Source organism: Chlorocebus sabaeus, chromosome X (genome assembly GCF_047675955.1).
Source record: "Chlorocebus sabaeus isolate Y175 chromosome X, mChlSab1.0.hap1, whole genome shotgun sequence".
NCBI lineage: Eukaryota > Metazoa > Chordata > Mammalia > Primates > Cercopithecidae > Chlorocebus > Chlorocebus sabaeus.
In genome coordinates, this window is record NC_132933.1 from 4,244,562 (window position 1) to 4,264,198 (window position 19,637).

The 19,637-nt window shown below is 36.6% G+C and overlaps 1 protein-coding gene across 1 annotated transcript in view; it reads right to left on the reverse strand.

Moving 5' to 3' along the window:
• Positions 1-19,637, reverse strand: part of PASD1 (PAS domain containing repressor 1) — a 64,678-nt gene that overhangs the window by 15,542 nt on the left and 29,499 nt on the right. The window contains exon 8 of the mRNA XM_037989290.2: positions 3,509-3,626. Coding sequence (XP_037845218.2) covers positions 3,509-3,626 — 118 coding nt within the window. The remainder of the gene's footprint in view (positions 1-3,508; positions 3,627-19,637) is intronic.

The following is a 19,637-nucleotide window of genomic DNA, read 5'->3' on the forward strand; positions in this document are numbered from 1 at the left end:
GCCTCACTGGGCAGTAAGAGACATAGATACTGAGATCAGACAGATCTGGGTTTGAATCCTGGCTCTGACATTTACTGTGTGACTTTGGGCAACTTATTTAATAGCAAGACTCTGATATTTGCCATCTGTAAAACTGGAATGATGATGCCTCATAGGTCTGTTGTGGGAGTTAAGCACCCAGCAAAATGCACAAATAGGAAGCTCTCAAGACACTTTAGTTTTCAGTGTTATTATTCTGCTTCAGGGTTGACCTTCTTTGACTACTTTTTAGAACCTTAAATACGTATCTGTTGAATGAATAAATGACTAAATGCCTACCATATAGTAGGTTTTAAAATCAATGCAAGATGCTCTCATGATTTTTCCCTAAACCAGGTTTGTCCTGGCCTCTCATTTGCACATAATCAGCTCTAGCAGACTGTTCCTGTGTTGTCTGCTGGTATCCTACCCAGCCCTTGGTTCATGCTCAGAGACAGCTGCTTCTGAAGATGCCACCCCACCTGCCACCTCCTGCAACAATGGATTTGTTTGCAAAAGCAATCTGATAATGCACAAGCGCCAATTCTGCCAAACATGCCTGTTTAGTGTAACATGGCTAAGGAGCAACCTATCTCTAGGGATGGATGGCAGAATGTGAGTGGCTACTAACATAAGTCACCTACACTCATCATTAAGAGAAGTATTTGGGACAAAGTCAATTAAAAAGGAGATCCAAACCATATCACTAGAGTTAATTTTTCTCCACACCTGATGCAAGACATTTCTGTGTACTCTCACTTAATGTCTTGTGTGTCATGAGGATTTCTAGTATGGCTGGTAGGAACAAGAACTATTACCAACCCTTTGTGAGTACTAGCATTGTTCTCTGTAATCCTCTGGAATGGTTTTCCCCTAGCCCCACTTCAAGTAGCTTCCTCAAGTTAATATGCCAATCAATATGCTGCTGAATACTAGAGGAGGCCCCTCACAGATCTCTAGCATTCTTTCTCCATGCAGCTCTCTCTTCTCTAGGACTCTGCTAGCAAACTTAGTCTCCCTATACTCTCACCTCAGTGTCAACTCAGGCAGTCCACTGGGCTCCATATGTGTTCTCCCTCTCTGCAATGTGGCCTAGAAACTTGCTATGTAGTAAGCTCTGGTAACTGTGGAGCTCCTCTCGTTGATTTCCAATTGCTCAAGAATCTGTGGCCTTTGCTGCCTGCTGGCCATTATCATGAAAACTGTTATGTCATATATTTTGTCTGTTTTATTTTTGCCTGTTTCAGGTAGGCAAGTTAACCTGGCTCCCTCACTCCATCTTGGCTGGAAGCAGAAGTCTCACAATTCCATGGAATATTATACAGTTTTAAAAAATGATCAATGCGACTGTAGAAAAAAATGGAACTTAGTGATAAGTGGAAGCCAAGGGTATGCCGTAGAATGTAAGCTATATTTTTCATTGTAACTACATGAAAAATATATACGTTGGTGGACTAAGACTGAATGGGAATAAGCAAAATTAAACAGCAGCTGTGCCACAGCAGTGGGGTTATGTATTTCTTTTTTTTTTAATCCACTTTTCTCTAAATATTATAATTACTTGGGCATTATATGTTTTGTAAAATGAGAATATTTTAATCCAGCTTTCTTCCACACATACCAAGTTTAAGGACTTTGGATTCTTCACACACAGTACACTATAAACCCTGGATAAATACTTACTGACGGGCTGATGAAGCAAGCCTGACAGCTGTGTAGATGTTACACTGATTGCTGGAGCTATACGGTTGGCTTGGCCCCTTTTCCTAGCATACCTGTAATTAGTTTGTGTGTAAAGAGAACATTGCTCTGTCTAAATTAGCATTCTTCTACCTAATTTCCTCTTTGTTTCATACTTCTTTGAACAGAATATTAGGTTAAGCAGAGGTACTTATTCAGAATGGAGAAAGTTTTACTTACATAGACATACTTTGTTAAATGAGCAATACTTGGAAAATTCAATGCAAAATCAGCACTTCACGTTTAAAATATGTGCTCATGGCATCTCCATGTTACAGGAGAACTTAAATACTGAAAGGACCTGCTATCTGCACTGATTCCAGTACAAATTCATTCAGGCAAAACACATGGAGGCCTGAAAACCAAAGTTAGAGTCTATGCATGCACCCTGTTTATACTGCTCTTGAAATCCCTTTACCAAATATTTGAAGAGTTCTATAAAAATAACAGAGTGCTTTAACATAGAGTACTCATTTGTGCATCTAATATTTATGACTGCCTACTATGTGTAACAAGCCTTGTTCAAAGTTGACCAACAAGACAGCCAATGGTCTCTCCTCTCACAGAGGTTTCATTCTATTACAGGAGTAAAATAAATATCCCAATAAGATTACTTTGAGCATTATTATATGCCTATGAGGTAGCCTGGCAGAGATTATTATTATTACTTCCATTTTACAGATGAGGAAACTGAGGCTGAGGTAAAATAACTTTCCCCAGGCCATGTAACTGGTAAGGGCAGAATCAGGAATCAAACCCTTGTCTTCTGATGTCTCAGCCATGTTTTCTCTCTGTAGCACTGTTACCACTGTGGTGATCCAGCCTATCAGCTGTGGTACATGCACCCATGGAGTGGCATGTAAGGCAAGGAACCACCCTCTCACTTTTTAACGTGGGAAATGCCTTCTGAGATACCTCTTCTGTTCTTCTCTACCTCTCTCTCTCCTTGCAGTTTGATTTTATTTCCCAGACGAGAGTTTCATCAGATCACTGAGGGCAGACCCAGGTTTTAAATTTATATTAATGTATATGTCTTAAGGATTATTTCTAGTAATATCTGGTTAATGAATAAACGGATGATACATTCATTGTCTTAGAGAATGGATGCAGACAACCTAGGCTAATTAGGCACTGGGTTCTGGCCTTCATAGCTTTTTCTTGAGACGGAGTCTCGCTATGTCGCCCAGGCTGGAGTGCAGTGGCACAATCTCGGCTCACTGCAAGCTCCGCCTCCCGGGTTCACGCCATTCTCCCTCCCTCAGCCTCCCAAGTAGCTGGGACTACAGGTGCCCGCCACCATGCCCTGCTAATTTTTTGTATTTTTAGTAGAGATGGGTTTTCACTGAGTTAGTCAGGATGGTCTTGATCTCCTGACCTTGTGATCCGCCCGCCTCGGCCTCCCAAAGTGCTGGGATTACAGGCGTGAGCCACTGCGCCCGGCCGCCTTCATGGCTTTCTATACCATGCAGGTCAGTAAACTTTCATTGTGAAATGTACTCACAAGGCAAAGGACCCTGAACAACATCTGGGATAGAGTTTAGCTTAATTCTTTTTCAAGCACTACAGGGACCATTCCAAGTCTGGCAGTTACTGGCTCCTAATAAGAAATGTCTACAAGATGGCAACTGTGGAACACTGCTCATGTGTCACGTCCATATGACATACTTCTTGGTAACACACATTAACTAAATAATCAACATCACATGGATAAGGGTCCAAGATTGTAGTCTGTGGTCCTCAATGTACATACATCTGAGATAGCAGCAGCAGCAGCAGCAGCGGCAGTGGCAGCAGCGGCAGCAGCAGCAGCAGCGGGTTCAACATACACGACTTCCATGCTAGCATGTCCTCTTTGACCTTGAGAGCTACTATAAATAGGTAAAAAGAGAGATGGTAAGCATATCTCACTTGCCATTTAAATCAAAATTTTCTATCATACAATAAAAAGGTTCAAATAAAAACTATTTTTTTTATTTTCCCTACTACAGAACATCATTAACATCATTAATCTTTGAGGTATCATTTTTCCCACAAAGTTGTTCTGCACATCTACACCAAAAAAATCATCTGGACCCTCATTAGAATGAAGTTTGCTGCAGGTCTCAATGCCTTTTTAACAGTGGGGAGCAAACCAGTATTTTTAAAGCCAAGGTGTATGAGTAAATATTCTTTTTCAATTTTTAAACCAACTGCAATTACAAAAAAAATGCCTTTAGGCCCAATTTAATTTTGTTTCTTGTAATTAGAGAAACTCTCCATTCTCGGGGCTCATTAACAATTCATTTCTATCAAAATTAGAATTTCGATGAAGGTGAGATGCAGCTTCATGGCACACTAGAGTCTAAATACTAGCTTACTTTTCACCAATTAAGTATGTGGGGGAGAAAATATGAATGAATGAGAATCTTATTTTTAATACTGATAATAGTGTTTCAAGCCTTAAAAATTTCATAACTGAGATTCTGTTATTGAAATGTATTTTGTTTTCAAGAGTTTTTCTTTTGAAAAGCCCCTATTACTCCACAAAATGAGAAATTAAAGTCTGATAATAAATATTATAAAAAACAAGACCTCAGAGCAGCAAGACAGTGGCAAAATGGTATCTATAAAACTTTCGAAGCATATTCAGAGACACGTAATTAAGAGAAAACCTGGGTTATTTCACATGGTTTCAAAAAGTGAATTCTGAGCCAATGGAGAGAAATTTTCCATTCTGTATTTCAGAGGACCCTGACAAAAATCTATTTTATTTATAGCATTTATTTCTAAAACTAAAAAATTAAGAGTTTGAAAAAATTTATTTTGGATATCAAAAATATGTAATATTTAGGAAGTATTTACACAGCATAAAACAACTAGTTAATAAGTTTAAGTCAGGCATTTGTGTGTATAATTGGACTATATCGAATATAGAATGTTTAAAATATATAAAAAGTATATATTTAATTAAATATATTTATTAATATTTATGTTAATATTAATTAAAATAAATATGAAATATGTAAAATATAAAATATTTCTTACTGATTTGATTTTCAGTGTCATGAAACAAACATAAATGGAGTCACTTGTAAATCTGCCAACATATTATTTAAAAGCAAAATTCCTATATTATTATATATTTTTAAAATAATTTTTCGATCTCCGACTAAATTTATAAGCCAAGTTATTTCTTGTATTATCTGCCTTGCAGACCATGTCGTATTCCTTGGCTTTAACTATGGGTGACTCCCACAGCTCTACCTCAAGACCTCTTCCCAAGCTGTAGACCCACATATCCAACTGCCTTCAGCACATACCTGTGGATATCTAACTTCAATTCAACATGGTATAGACTCCTGTTCCCCCTCCAGTGTCTCCTACTTGGTGAACAGTGCCACCCTCCACCCAGTCACTCAAGACTGAAATCTACAAGTCATTCTAGACTCTTCCCTCTTTCTCAACTCTCTTCTACCTTATACAAATGTTTCTTATTACTTTCTATCTACTTTTTCTACAGGGTGAATTTCTTCAAGGCAATGAACATGCTTTAAACTTCTTGTATCCCAGGCACTTCACACAATGGAGAGCAATTACCATGTGCTTAATGGATATTTGCTAAGTAAATAAAGGAATAAACAGATAAAACTTAGCAGTCAATCCAATTAAAATGTTTCACATCCTTCATCCCAATCTGCTTGGATTGACAAAATTATTTTAATGGACAAGCTGGAGCTTCTATTTGTTCCTTAAAAGCAATCTAATACCTTTATATTGGCTTCTAAATAGTGCATAACTTTATATCTGAGATAAATAATATATGAATGTATTGCTTGCTGCATTGTCCAATATGACAGTCACTAGGCACATGTGGCTAAATCAAAATTTAAGTTAATTTAAATTAAATACAATTTAAAATGTAGTCTTCAGTCACAGTAGCCACATTTCAAGTGCTCCATAGCTAGCGGTTACTGTGTTGGATGAAGCAGATTATAGGCCACTGCAATCATCACAGAAAGTTCTACTGGATAGTGCTGTATTAAACGATGCAGTAAGTTTTTCTGGACAAAACTCTTTGACAGCAATATATTGTGAAGCAAGTATGTTTTGTTTCAAATCCACTGACTTAAATATCACGAATATAAATAAAAGTGAATATTTTCCAAATTATTCAGTGAATTTACATTTTTTGCCTCTCCATAAGTCAATATAAATGGCAAATATTTGATGTAGAATATAAAAGTCACAGGCACTCTGGGAGGCCAAGGTGGAAGGATCACTTGCGCCCAGGAGTTTGAGACCAGCCAGGACAACACCATGAGATTCCATCTCTAGAAAAAATAAAAAATAAGTCAGATGTGGCGGTGTGGTCATAGCTATTCAGGACGCTGAAGCGGGAGGATCGCTTGAGCTGGGGAGGTCAAGGCTGCAGTGAGCTGTGATCACGCCAACGCACTCCAGCCTAGACGACACGTCGAGACCCGAAAACAAAACAAAACACCTCACAATTAAAAGCCACAGAGAAGCACTTACAATTTTAAAGAAAAACATTAGGGAATATTTCATACCTAACTAGTTTGTGCATGTAAATAATGAGTTCAGGCTCAGGATATGGGATATAACATGTAACAGAGGGTTTGCAGCCATATCCACTGCTGGCCTTTGGGTAGGAACAGATACAAGCACACTTTCTTTTTTCCAAATTGTATCACTTAATTTTTAAAAAGAAGGAGAAAGATCAAAGAACACTTTGCCAGTTGTAGTTACATAAAAGAACACCTAATTCTACAAAGACGAGTACCTCTGTTTCATCATGTAAAATCTCAAAATGTTACTCTTAAATCGAGCCCTTCATGTTTCTTCTCTCTCTTCATTTTAAATATTTTACCGAGATTTGATATCCATTGGTAAAGTGCTTAACACTGCTGAATTGCTTTAATGCAAGGTTGTTCTTGGCTTAAAATATCATCTACTTCTACTTGCTGTATAAATGAAACTGTAAATATGAAAAAGATGTCAAAGGAATGCTGTCCTTTCATACGTCAATGGAGTACAAACTAAGGTGTGTTTTGAACAGTTGTGGCAGAGTCAGGAAACTGATGACAGTAAAAATATAATCCTAAATGTCTCTCCCTATTTAATTTACAGCTGAGATTATATAATCTAAAGTGATGGAAGGAAAGAAAACCAGATTTCCCTTCTTGGTTGCAGGTTATGAACAAAGTTTAAGAAGCTAATTTTTAAGGCTACTCTAACCAAGGCTAGTCTACAGGCTCTCAGAGGAAGCTCACTACCATGCCCTGTCTGAAATGTAAAATCTTGAGTCAAGGATCAGGTATCAACTTTTCCTTCAAATCCAACTGCATCTCAGCCATCCCTGATAACTAGATACTAGCAGCTCCAAAGCCTACCTCTCCTCAAGAGTCATTATGTTCTTAGAAGAGGATTCCTGTTAAGTGGCTCCCTAGGAATCAAGCCTGAAACAGCCTCTCTTTGCCCTAGCCCCCTACTATTTTATTCAGTATTCTAGGCATGCCATGGAAGGTGAACAGAAGCTGGGGTCACACACCCTCAATATTGGTCAATTATACCTAAATAAAGCTAGAAAAAATATTTTTCTCAACTCCACATGCAAAAAGTGAAAACAAAATTCTGAAAAATTAAAAAAAAGAAAAAGTACATTGTAATCTGTAGAGTCTCCATAAGTGTGGTCAGCTCAAATGCCCTCATTAGCCATTCTTTCATTGACCACCCTACGTCTCTAAGTTTCTATTCCACTTAACTATATGATTTGAGAGGTATGATACTGTAATTTGCTTTACAATTGTTCTTTTGTAATTTTAATTCTCTCTCCTAGAAAATGTCTTCCTGCAAGATGAGTTCTGCATGCGCTATCATTTCTCTATTCCTTTGGAGCCAAGAAGCAGGTGCCCTAGTGTTAAGATGAGCAGAATAGGGATCAAGAGCCTGGGTTTTGTGACTTGAAACTGCACTGAGAGACTTGGGAACGTTGCTATTGCTATAGATCACCTAGATCAATATCCTCCTTTGAGGGGGAGAAGAGAAGTGTGTTCTGTGGCTACAGGGCTCTGCATACAATGTATACTTGTAAATATTCTCTGAATCAATGTACAAATCTTGATCCTTCCGAATACAAAATAACTACACTGCCTTCTAAATATTTGACAGGTCCTTCTCTTTCAATATAGCAACTTTTACTAACTAAATAATTGGAGATAGTCATCTTAATAGATTTACATTATTTGAAGATGAATTTAGTTCATTTTAGGAACCTTAACTAAAGGCAGATAGTCAATGGATGTAATTTTGATCGGTTCAGAATATCAGTAACTGAAGTGAATGTTTCATCATCACCCTCAATAATCTTAAGGTAATTGCTAACTAACCATATTGCCTACCCCCAACCAATATCATCTCTGACTGACAGAAAAGACACTATCATTTACCAAGTTCCTACCATGGGGTCTGTATCTTTTACATATTACCTTTCTGAGTCCTACAATAACTCAATGACATATGTTCTGTTATCGTCTCCACTTTATAGATGAGGAAAATAAAGCTTTATAACGTGAATAACATATAAGTTCACAACTAGTAAATGACAAAGCCAGAATATGAACCCAGTCTGCTAACTTCTTATACCAGTAAGGGCAATAGTTGTGTCACCATTAGGGAGTAGTAAAATAATCTCTAGTTTTGTTTAATCTCAGCCAGAAATCCCTTGATTTTGTCATGCCACACATCCAATATGCCCTAATTTGTTTATTTTTAATTTTTAATTTTGATTTTTGTGTGTACATAGTAGGTGTATATATTTATGGGGTACATGAAATGTTTTGATACAGGCATGTGATGCCTTCATTTGTCTCTATTACCAAAATGTGTATGTCTTTGAAATCGATAGGCCCATATGTTAAGATCAGTTCCATCACTTTATATTCACACCACAAGTTAACCCACTAACATCCTCCACAGAATGAATTGCAGATAACTATGAGCTACTATCAACTTTGCCAGGTAGTTTGTGCACACTATTGTTTCCAGAAAGGATGCAATCTTGACCCACTCCTGGCTCCTTCTTAGTTTTGCCTCTGGAAAGCCACTGCTTTTCAGTATGGAAGCATACCAACTTCCCAAGTCAATCTACTAATATTAAATTTTCCAAAAGCCAACTTGCCAGGAGACAAATGGACTGAATGAACATGAATCAAAGCATCAATTTGTCAAATTATCCAAATATATTGATTTACCAAAAACCTGTTTCTTTAAGCTATTCATAAAATTTTAAGTGTGCTGAGTTGGCAGAGTTTAAGACTATTGTAGGAAGGAAGGATTTCAGAGTCCTGAGGGCTTCAGACACCTGCTGAGTTCCTCATCTCCTTCTCTCATGGACTCATTTCCTCCCAACCCAACTTCAGGGGTTGGTAGCCCAAACTGTGCTGGATGCTGGTTCTCCTTTGTTTCTTTCCCCCATCGCAAGTTCCCTTCTCTTGTCCCCTGCTCAATTCAGCTGCAGCAGTAAGGGACCTGGGGTACAGACAAATGGAACCTTCCTTAAAATGTTAACAGAAAAATTGGCCAAGTACAATATATCCTAAGTATCTTCAAAAACTGTTAAAATATTTCAATCCACTCTAAGTCATTAAGCTTTGTCAGAGTTCACAGATACAAGTTTGGGGAAAATGGTAAATTTGGCAAATGAGTCATTTGATGATATTGTTGATAAAATCTGAAAACATGCTAAATCATTGAAAAATTAGAAAATGAATTCTTTAAAAATGTATTATTAAATTAGCATAAACTAAAAACATTCATATGAAGTCCTGAAATTCTGTTTTTATTCATAAGAATGGCAAACCATTCTGCGACTTTTAACTTTTTACAAATTAAACATTCCTTAAAATGTTGAAAATAATAATATATCCATTGACTATAATCAAGAATGTAGTCATTGCATGTAATCAAGAATAATATATTGATATGAACAGATAGTTAGTATACTGAATAGATAAGGGTTTTGTCCAAACTATGGCCTGTGAGCCAAAATCAGCAGCAGCCTGTTTTTTACAACGTAAGAATGGATTTGGAAATTTGAAAAAACACGAGCAAGTGATTGGTTTCTTTCTCTCCAATGGAAGCAGAGGCAATGGACAACTTACAGCCAGAGAAGCCTATTGCATTCTCACTTGGGAGAGATCTTAATGGACCTGTGGCTGCTCAAGATCATGGTTTCTTGCTAACAAAGGAACAACAAATCCCATCGTTTACCAACTTAGCATATGAATGTTTTAGGAAACTCTTCCTGAGTGACTGCTTCCAGAAATTTTCTTTTGGCTTAAGAAATTAACTTTTAGTCACAAAAAGTTCTGTCTTTTTTTGATGTGAGGGAAAAGTATGATATTTCATTCAGATATTCTGAATGGAAGGAGTGTGCTATTTGAATTTACCAGTTCTCTCCAGCAGAGTAATTTATTACTCCAGGGCCTAAAAGGATGGAAAAGGAAAATGTCTGGTATACGTGTGTGTGTGTGTGTGTACACGTGTGTACACACCTATGGTGTGTATTAGGATTGAGAGATAGGCAGAAAGTGAAACAAGATGACTCAGAAAATAATGCACCCTTCTCCTCTCCAATTCCCTGCCCTGAGCATCACACCCCTTACTGCTCCCTGGCCACAGCATGAAGAGGACTGACTTTCATGAGACAATGAGTTAGGGTCTATATGCATCTTTCCATTTCAGCCTTCCTGTCTTCCTGTACGAGACACAGATACGGATTCTTGTGGCTTTCAAAATCATATTCTTTGAGTGGGTTAACATATATAGATATCTGATATATCTGAAGCTGATAACATGACTAAACCTACACCATACAGATTAATTCAGATAATTTTACATATCAGAAAATGAAGATTTAAAACAAAATGTTGAATTTCAACTATTTAGAACATGAGGTCCCTTTTATCTGGCAGGTAATTACTTTTATGGCATAGTTAAGAAAATTCAATTCTTCTTTTAGCTGTATGGTAAAGACTTGCTTTAAATAACTACTAATACACAACTAAAAACAAGCCAAATGGTGTGACTCTGATACATTTAGGTGTTTTACAAAGGATGAAGTCAAAATGGGAAAATTTCCACTAAAATCATACACCATCCATTTCATAGAAACCATCACTCTCTAAAGGGCCATTTTGAATTCCTCTAATGTGCTTTTTTGGTTACACCAGTTTTTCACAAACACATCAAAAGAGGAAAAACACCGAACGGCACTTGGTGGTATTTCCTCACCAGAATTTAAAAAAATTAGTAACACACAATATTCATTACACTTAAAAAGTAAATACGATCATCAACATGGTAGAAATCTTAGTCTCATATACCCTGAAGAGCAAGTAATCTATGGTAAGAGTTGCCCTAATGTCAAATAATAAAGACAAAACAGAAAAGTGAACACTAAGTCAACAAAAACTCTATTGCTCTAAAATTAACTTAAAAAGTTTCAAGGTTTTGTCATCTCAAAAAGAATATTGCTGATATTGGCTTCCTCTGAGCAGTATAGAAATATTAAGTAAACATGAAAGCAACTTTAGAATCTGATTAGTGTTCTGTGGTCCGCCCCCTGCCCCTTTTCAAATGTAGAGAAGGCAATGTACAGCTTTGGTTGGTGAGTCACTGGAAAATGCCTGGATGCCAGTTGCTAACACTAAAGACATTCATGGGCAGAATGAATGTCAAGGCTACACAGTTCGCCATCATATATTTGTGGAAAATTCATTCCAGGAGAAATTCATAAATCAGACACAAGACTATACTAAGACCAGAACTGTGTGGTAAGATATAAAGAAAGTTTGCTCTGTTCCCCACTAACTAATAAGCCCTTAAGGCCAAGCCTTCCAGCTGAGGACAGGATGTTCTATAGGGATGTATCTCTCACTCAAAGAGGACAGGGTTTTTGAACAACTAGAACTGACAGCTCAGATATAATCTCTACAGTTTGTAAGGTACTACATTGATTTTTATATTTCATTATTTTCATATTTGGATCCATTATCAAATATTTTTCCAGTCTAAAAACTATTTTATGAATTAATGTTTGTCACTATTCTGTTAAAATCATTTGCTTTCACTTCAATGAAACAAGACACACACAAACACACACACATTTTTACATCATAAAACAGGGCAGGTCCAACTTCTTTTTAATACAGCCAGTAACTTTAGAGCGCCTGGACTAGGTCCATATGTTCATGCTAAGGTTTTGCCAAATAGCCCATGTTTTATTTGGCATCTGAGTCTTCCTACTTTTGTAACCCACTCAGTCATCCCTCTAAGGTAACATGGTGTATGGTTTTTCTGTCACTTTTATAAGACTATTATTGAGCCAGTTGGGGAAATAAAGCAACAGAGACCAGTCAAGTCCCAGCACATGTTAAAAGAAAACGTTTTATGTCTTTGCTACTTATTAAAAAGCTAATGGCCTATGTGTTGGCTGTGCAAATATGAGATATGATTTGAAGTTTGGCCTTGTTTTCTTTTTTGTTCTGAAAATCTGTTAGTTTCCAATGGCAAGATGGACCCATGGATAAACACATGACTGTATTCTAGAAATCAGAAAATGAGTTAACTGAATAAAATGAGCTGGTCTGTGTACTGAGGGAGACACAAACTGAATGCAATTTGGATCCCACTCTTAGCAAGCTTTTGATTTTCTAGGAGAAGAGCTAAGTCAGTCTCTGTGATCTTAAGGCAAAGTGGAGAGTGTCAGTAGGAGAGTAGAAAGCAGGGAGGAAGAGCTCTTCCAAACTGGGTACCAGGAGGAACTTCTCAGAGAGGGAAGATGGAACTGTTTCTTGAAGGGTGAGAAGGATTCAAGTATACAAAATACAGAGGGGAAAAACATTTTAGTCCATGTAGAAATAGTGAATGAACTTAAATGGCATTTATGCAGAATGGTGTAACTTCTTGTAATATTTTAGTTTCTCATTTAGTTGTACATCTCAGCACTAGGCAGCAAGTTTTATGAGGACAGGGACAGTAGTGGGCACTGCAAACACAGTTTCATGGATCTTACAGTTTCATGGGAAATCCAGACAATGAATGATTAGTTTAGAGATAACTATAAAGTTAAAAATTATAATAAGTATGATTAAGGAAAAGGGCAGAATGCCAGAGGAGAGAATAAAAAATGAACTTAGGGGAACGAGTATAAGCCAACTATTGAACAACATAATGGAAAAATATTTCAGGTTGAGGACACAAACATGTGCAAAGACTCTATGTTGGAAAAGAGTGTTGAGAATTCACAGAAAAGAGAAGCCAGGGAGGCTGAAGTCTGACAGACAAAAAGGAATATAACACAAAATGAGGTTTCAGAAATAAGTAGGCATGAGAGCAGTATGCTTTACACACCATACAAAAGGAGTTTGGATTTTATTCTAAGTGCAATGGGAAAAGCACTGAAAGTTTTTGAGCAGGACAGTAACAAGATCATATTTCAACAAATGATATTGGAACAACTGGACATCCATATACCAAAAACAATGAACTCTGACCTAAATTTCACACCTTGTAAAAATATTAACTCAAAGTAGATCATAGATACAAACTTAAAATCCAGAATGATAAAACTTTTGGGAAAAAAAAAACTAAAAATGTTTATGTGGCCTTGGTTTGGTAATGAATTCTTAAGACATGACACCAAAAGCAATCCATCAAAGAAAAAAAAATAATAAAATATTCCTTCCTTAAAATAAAAACCCTTTGTTCTGCAAAATACACTGTTAAGAGAATGAAAGTAGAAGCCCCAGACTTGAGAAAGTACTTGCACATCAAATATTGAACAAAGAACTTGTATCCAGAATGTATAAAGAATTCTCAAAACTCATAGACTGTGGTGAGGATGAAATGAGCTAAGATGTGTTTAAAATACTCTGAACAGTGCCTGATACATAGTAGGCACTCAGCAAGTGTTGTTATTGCTTTTTTTCTGTGTTTTTTTTTTGTTTTTTTTTTGTTGTTGTTGTTGTTTTTTGTTTTTCACTTTAAGTTCTAGGGCACATGTGCACAAAGTGCAGGTTTGTTACATAGGTATACACATGTGCCATGTTGGTTTGCTGCACCCATCAACTCGACATTTACATTATGTATTTCTCCTAATGCTTTCTCTCCCCCATTCCCCACTCCCTGAAAGGTCCCAGTATGTGATGTTCCCCTCCCTCTGTCCAAGCGTTCTCATTGTTCAATTCCACCTATGAGTGAGAACATGCGGTGTTTGGTTTTCTCTCCTTGTGATAGTTTGCTGGGAATGATGGTTTTCTATGAGTATGATTTCACAGTTGAGGATACCAAGGTTCGGGGAAGTCAAGCTGCTAAAGTTATACAGCAATAAGTGACAAACCCAGAATTTGAACCCAGATTGTTAGCTTTGGAGACCACATTTTTAATTTTTACTGCTCTGACTTTACAAAATTAATATTAGAACAATGTTTGCAGGATGCTGAAAAGATTAAAGACAATGAATATGAGAAAATATTTTGTGAATAAAAAATGAAACGAAAAAGAATTCTCAAAACTCAATAAGAAAACAAACAACAAAATTTTAAAATTAGGCAAAAGATTAAAACATGCACTTTGTCAAAGAAGATGCAAAGATGGAAAATGATGAAAAGATATTCAACATTATTAGTCTTTAGGGGGAATGCAAATTAAAAACATAACTCAATACCACTATGTGCCTATTAGTGGCTAAAACTTTAAAAAATGACAACACCTTTGATGCATGCAACAACTCAGATGAATCTTAAAGGAATTGTGCTGAAAGAAGCCAGTCTCTAAAGATTGCATGCTGTATGACTCCATTTATATGACATTCTCAAAAAGACAAAACTATAGGGATGAAGTATAGATCAGTGGTTGAAATGAGTTAAGGGTGAGGTGGGGTAGGGCTGACAATAAATAGGCAGGACAAGGAAGTTTTTTGAGGGATAAGAGAACTGTTCTGTATTCTGATTACGGTGGTGGTTGAATGAATCTATAGCTTACTTAAAATCCACAGAACTGTATACCAAGAGGAAAAAAAAAACAATTTTAGTACACAATTTAACAGATAAATTGTTTAAGAAATAATTTTAAAAATGAAAATACAGGCCGGGCACGGTGGCTCATGCCTGTAATCCTAGCACTTTAGGAGGCCAAGGAGGGTGGATTACCTGAAGTAAGGAGTTCAAGAGCAGCCTGGCCAACATGGTAAAACCCCATCTCTATTAAAAATGCAAAACTTAACTGGGCCTGGTGGCAGGCATCTGTAATCCCAGCTACTCAGGAGGCTGAAGCAGGAGAATTGTTTGAACCTGGGAGGCGGAGGTTCTAGTGAGCTGAGATCACACCACTGCACTTCAACCTGGGCGACAGAGCGAGACTCCATCTCAAAAAATTTTAAGAAAAAGAAAACACATATCCACAAAAAGCCTTTTTTAAAAGAATGTTCATTGCAGCTTTATTTGTAATAATCCAAAACTAGAAACAAATGTCCATCAAAAGGTAAATACATAACAAATTGTGGTATAGTCTTACAATAGAATACTCCTCAGCAACAAAAAGAATGAACTACTGATACGTACAATTTATGCTGGGTTAGAGGGCAGGATCAACAGAATATACACTGTCTGGTTCTATTTTTATGAAGTTCTAGTAAAGGCAAAATTAATCTACAGTGAAAAAATTTAAAACAGCAGTTGCCTCTAGGTGGGAGGATGTCAGAGAAGGGGCACAAAGAAGCTTTCCAGTGTGCTGAAAGCATTGTTTATCTTTAAAAATTTTTAATTAAGAAGTAAAAATTATATATTTCTGGAGTACAATATAATGTTTTGATATATGTATACACTGCGGAATGGCTAAATCAAGCTATTTAAAATATGCAAGCATTACCTCACATACTTATCATTTTTGTAGTGAAAACACTTAAAATCTACTCTCAACAATTTTCAAACATAAAATACAATGTTGTTAACCATAGCCACCATGATGTACATTGTACATCTTGACAGGAATGAGGTTTATATGGGCTTCTCCATTCAAAGTTCATGGAATGATAGACTTAAGACAGGTGTATTTTACTACATGTAAATTTTACTTTACAAATGTAAATAATATTAAACTCACTTTAGAAGGTTTTCTTTTTGCAATGACATAAGTTGGCAACCCTAAACTACTTTCTGTGCATTTGATATTTGAGCAAGTAAGTAACTATATTGAGGACAATGGGGCCAGGCCTTTGTGATTATTGGAAAAGAGTGTTGCAAATACAGAAATGGAAAGGCTAGGGTTCTAGAATGAACCCTATGGTTTTGGCTTAGAATCTGAAGCATCACTATGAACTCATGATTTGTATTATTTTATATACACTCATACACAAAGGTACATATACATATAGATGGGTAGATATGGAAATACATATAGATATATATCTTTATATGTAGGTACATGTGTATTTGTTTTCTAGTTCTGAAAGCACTTAAAAGCAGTAGCACACAAGTAACAATGACCACAAGTAGTGCCTAGATCTTGGTTTCTAAACGCTTCCAATTAAAGAAGCTGGAGTTGCTCAGACTAAGAGAACTGGCTGATTTCTCTGAGGCAGAGAAAGTACAAAATGAACCTGAACAGTCTTGTGCCAGGTAGTAAGGGGGATGCTCAAAGAATGATGGGACACATTAAAAAGAAATGAGTCAGTTGGAAGAGGCTCCCACTGGCCAATTCCGAGACAATGTGAGCATTGAAATAAGTAATAATAGTAATATATTATAAGCCAGTGAATAAATAAATAACAAATCAATCAATGAGGCACAGGGAAACTTCCTAACCAAAATGCCAACCAATAAATGTAGAAGGTATGATGGTGTTAGAAAATTATCAACAGGTACTAAGACTAGCGGGTAAAAATTTCTTGAGGAACAGAGTATTTACATGTCTTCAAGTACTTTCCCATAAGTTACTTAAAATTTACAAAGGGAAATTTTACTTTACAGGTGAGAAACTTGGTGGACATCTCTTCAACCATGTGATCAAAGTTAATATCAGCTTGTGAGAAATATCAACATCATCCATCTTTTGATATGTTGTACTGAGAATACAACATTGCTTCTGTGGTATTCCTGACAAAAATGCATAACTTGACTCTAGTTAAGAAGACACATCAGACAAACCCAAATGGAGGGAAATTCCATAAAATATTCAGTCTGCACTCATCACAAATTTCAAAGTTAAGAATATCAAAGGGCGTCTGGGAAACTATTCCAGATTAAAGACATATGACAACTAAATGTAATCATGATCCTAAATTGGATCTTATACCAAAAAAAAGCTACAAAAGATAACTGACAACATTTGAATATGGACTGTGGATTAGATAATAATATTCCACAGATACCAAAATTCCTGATTTTATAACCATACTGAGGTTATGTATTGTAATAAACTTAAACACAGGAAATACATAGAAGTATTTGAGAAACAGAGGTGTACTTCCATAGTTCATAATAAATCACACACACACAAAATGTCTATCTATATGAAGAGAGAGAGAGGAGAGAGGGAAGAAAAGATGGGAAGAAGTTGAAAGAAGGAGAGAAAGGGAGAGAATGATAATAAAGCAAATGGGGCAAGCTGTAAAAAGTTGTGAGTATAGATAAAAGAGGACACATGTAGTTCCCGCCAATATTCAAATAAAAAGTTAAAAAGTTTTTAAAAAAGGCAATGGAGCTAAAGCAAAAAATGGTCCCAAGATAAGAAAGAGGTAAAGCAAAAATCACTAAGTGAAAGGAGAGCTGGATGAATCGCATTCCACATCTTCAGATGACCAACACACAAACTGGGCATCTATATTGTGGAGTGACAAATGAATACTGTGAGAAAAAAATAACATTATTATTTGAGAAGAATATGCAGCTGTCAGAATATTTATTTAAAATTGCTTTTCATAAAATAGGCAAATATATCAGGTAATTCGTCCCAGTTTTTTTAACTTTTATATTTATTAGACTCTTTTTTTCATTAGTGTGTAAACCCTCAGTGATTTCAGTGTTGCTTCAATGAGTTTTGAGTACAAATCCTTACACAGAGCTTTTCAAAAAATATTAACAACAAAATTGCTCTTATCAATCGCAAATCTAATAGTATAATGATTTTATGCTTTTGGACAATCAAAATAATTTGTCATATAGCTGAAGATGGAGTATGGGTTGGCTAGAAGTCACATCATAAAGAAAATGATATATAAAACCCAGAATCCTGAGACTGCTATCCCTGCTACCTATGTTTTTTTATGTCTGTCCTTTTCAAGGACCAGGCCCTGTACATACTACTAACATGACTAGTTAAATGTACACCAAGAGGCTGGCTTCAAATCTAATAAATACAGCTGCATGGGAATGGGCTCAGGTTCTTTCCCTGGATGTCAGCCTGAAAAGCCCCAACTCCTTTCCTTATCTGTTAACACCAGGTGTCAGCATGTGAATTATCTCTCTGGTGGGTGTAAGAGCATAGAATCATCTGGCTGGATGTGGCCTCCAAGCTGTAAGTTTCATCATATTCAAAGTTGGCCACACCCACTTCACCCTGCAAGGAGACATGGATGCTCTTCATGGAATAACTTGGTTGTTAATGGAGACAGTACCATCTCAGTATGGAGGTTAAAATGTACTGGCTTTAAGCAGAAAAAAAAAAGAACTACCTTAAATTTATAGAAAAATAATAAGAATATTGAAGAAATCACCAGACACAAACTTCAGATCATGACTGTCTGCTATGTTCACAGGTAGCCCTTTGTATTTAATAGTGTCTGTATAGATTAGTCAGGACTATAGTGTTAAATTATAATTACTCCATATTTGGAAGGACTTTCTAATCCATAATAATTTGACTTTGCATAGTATTTTAAAAAACATGTAGATCTTATTTCTTCTTTTTTATTTGAGCCTCATACCCATTCTGCGGTAATTATCTTCACCATTTATAGATAAAGAACGTGAGACTTAACAGGCTTCTCCAAGATCACACAACCTGTAAATGGCAAAACTGAGAAATAAAACCTGAGCATTATAGTTTTTAAAAATCCTAATTTTATGTTGTTTTAAAACTATACTATAAGACCTCCACAGTATTTGCCAAAGGTGACAGGTAGAATTAGGAGACTAGAACTAGTAGAAACGGCCAAGTAACGTGTAAAGGGAGAGCAGGTAGTGTTGACTGAGTCTCCACACGACATTGAAAAACAAGAGAAATAATGGTGAATGACTCTAGCAGGAGCTATTCCACAAGGCAGGGTCGAGCTGACATGATCCTGGTCCTTCCCTCACAGTTGCTCACAGGCCCTGCATGCTCTGAATGTTCCTCTCTAGTGACTCTGCTCCAGCTACACTGGCTCCCTTGCTGTTTCTCAAACATACGCTTCTGCCATGTACTTCTGCCTCAAGGACCTTGCATCTGCTCTTCCCTCTGTCTGGAATATCTCCTCCAAAATCCACGAGGCTTGCTCCTCCACTCCTTTCAGATGTTAACTCAAGTCACCTTCTTGTTGAGGCCCTTTCTGGCCACAAGGGAACCACAGGGAATTGCCAACATTACTCCATTTTTAACCTATAAAATGCCATTTCAAAATCTAGTAATATTTAACCTTCCCCCAATAACATTCCCTACCCCCCTTTCACTGCTCAATTTTTTTTTCCCTTGGCCCTCATCATCTCACCTACTCTATAGTCTATTGATTTGTTTATTATCTTTTTCCTCCACCAGAATGTAATCACCATGAAGATAAGGACTTTTGCTCACTACCATATCCTTAAATCTTGGAACAGAAACTTCCACATAGTAGATGCTAA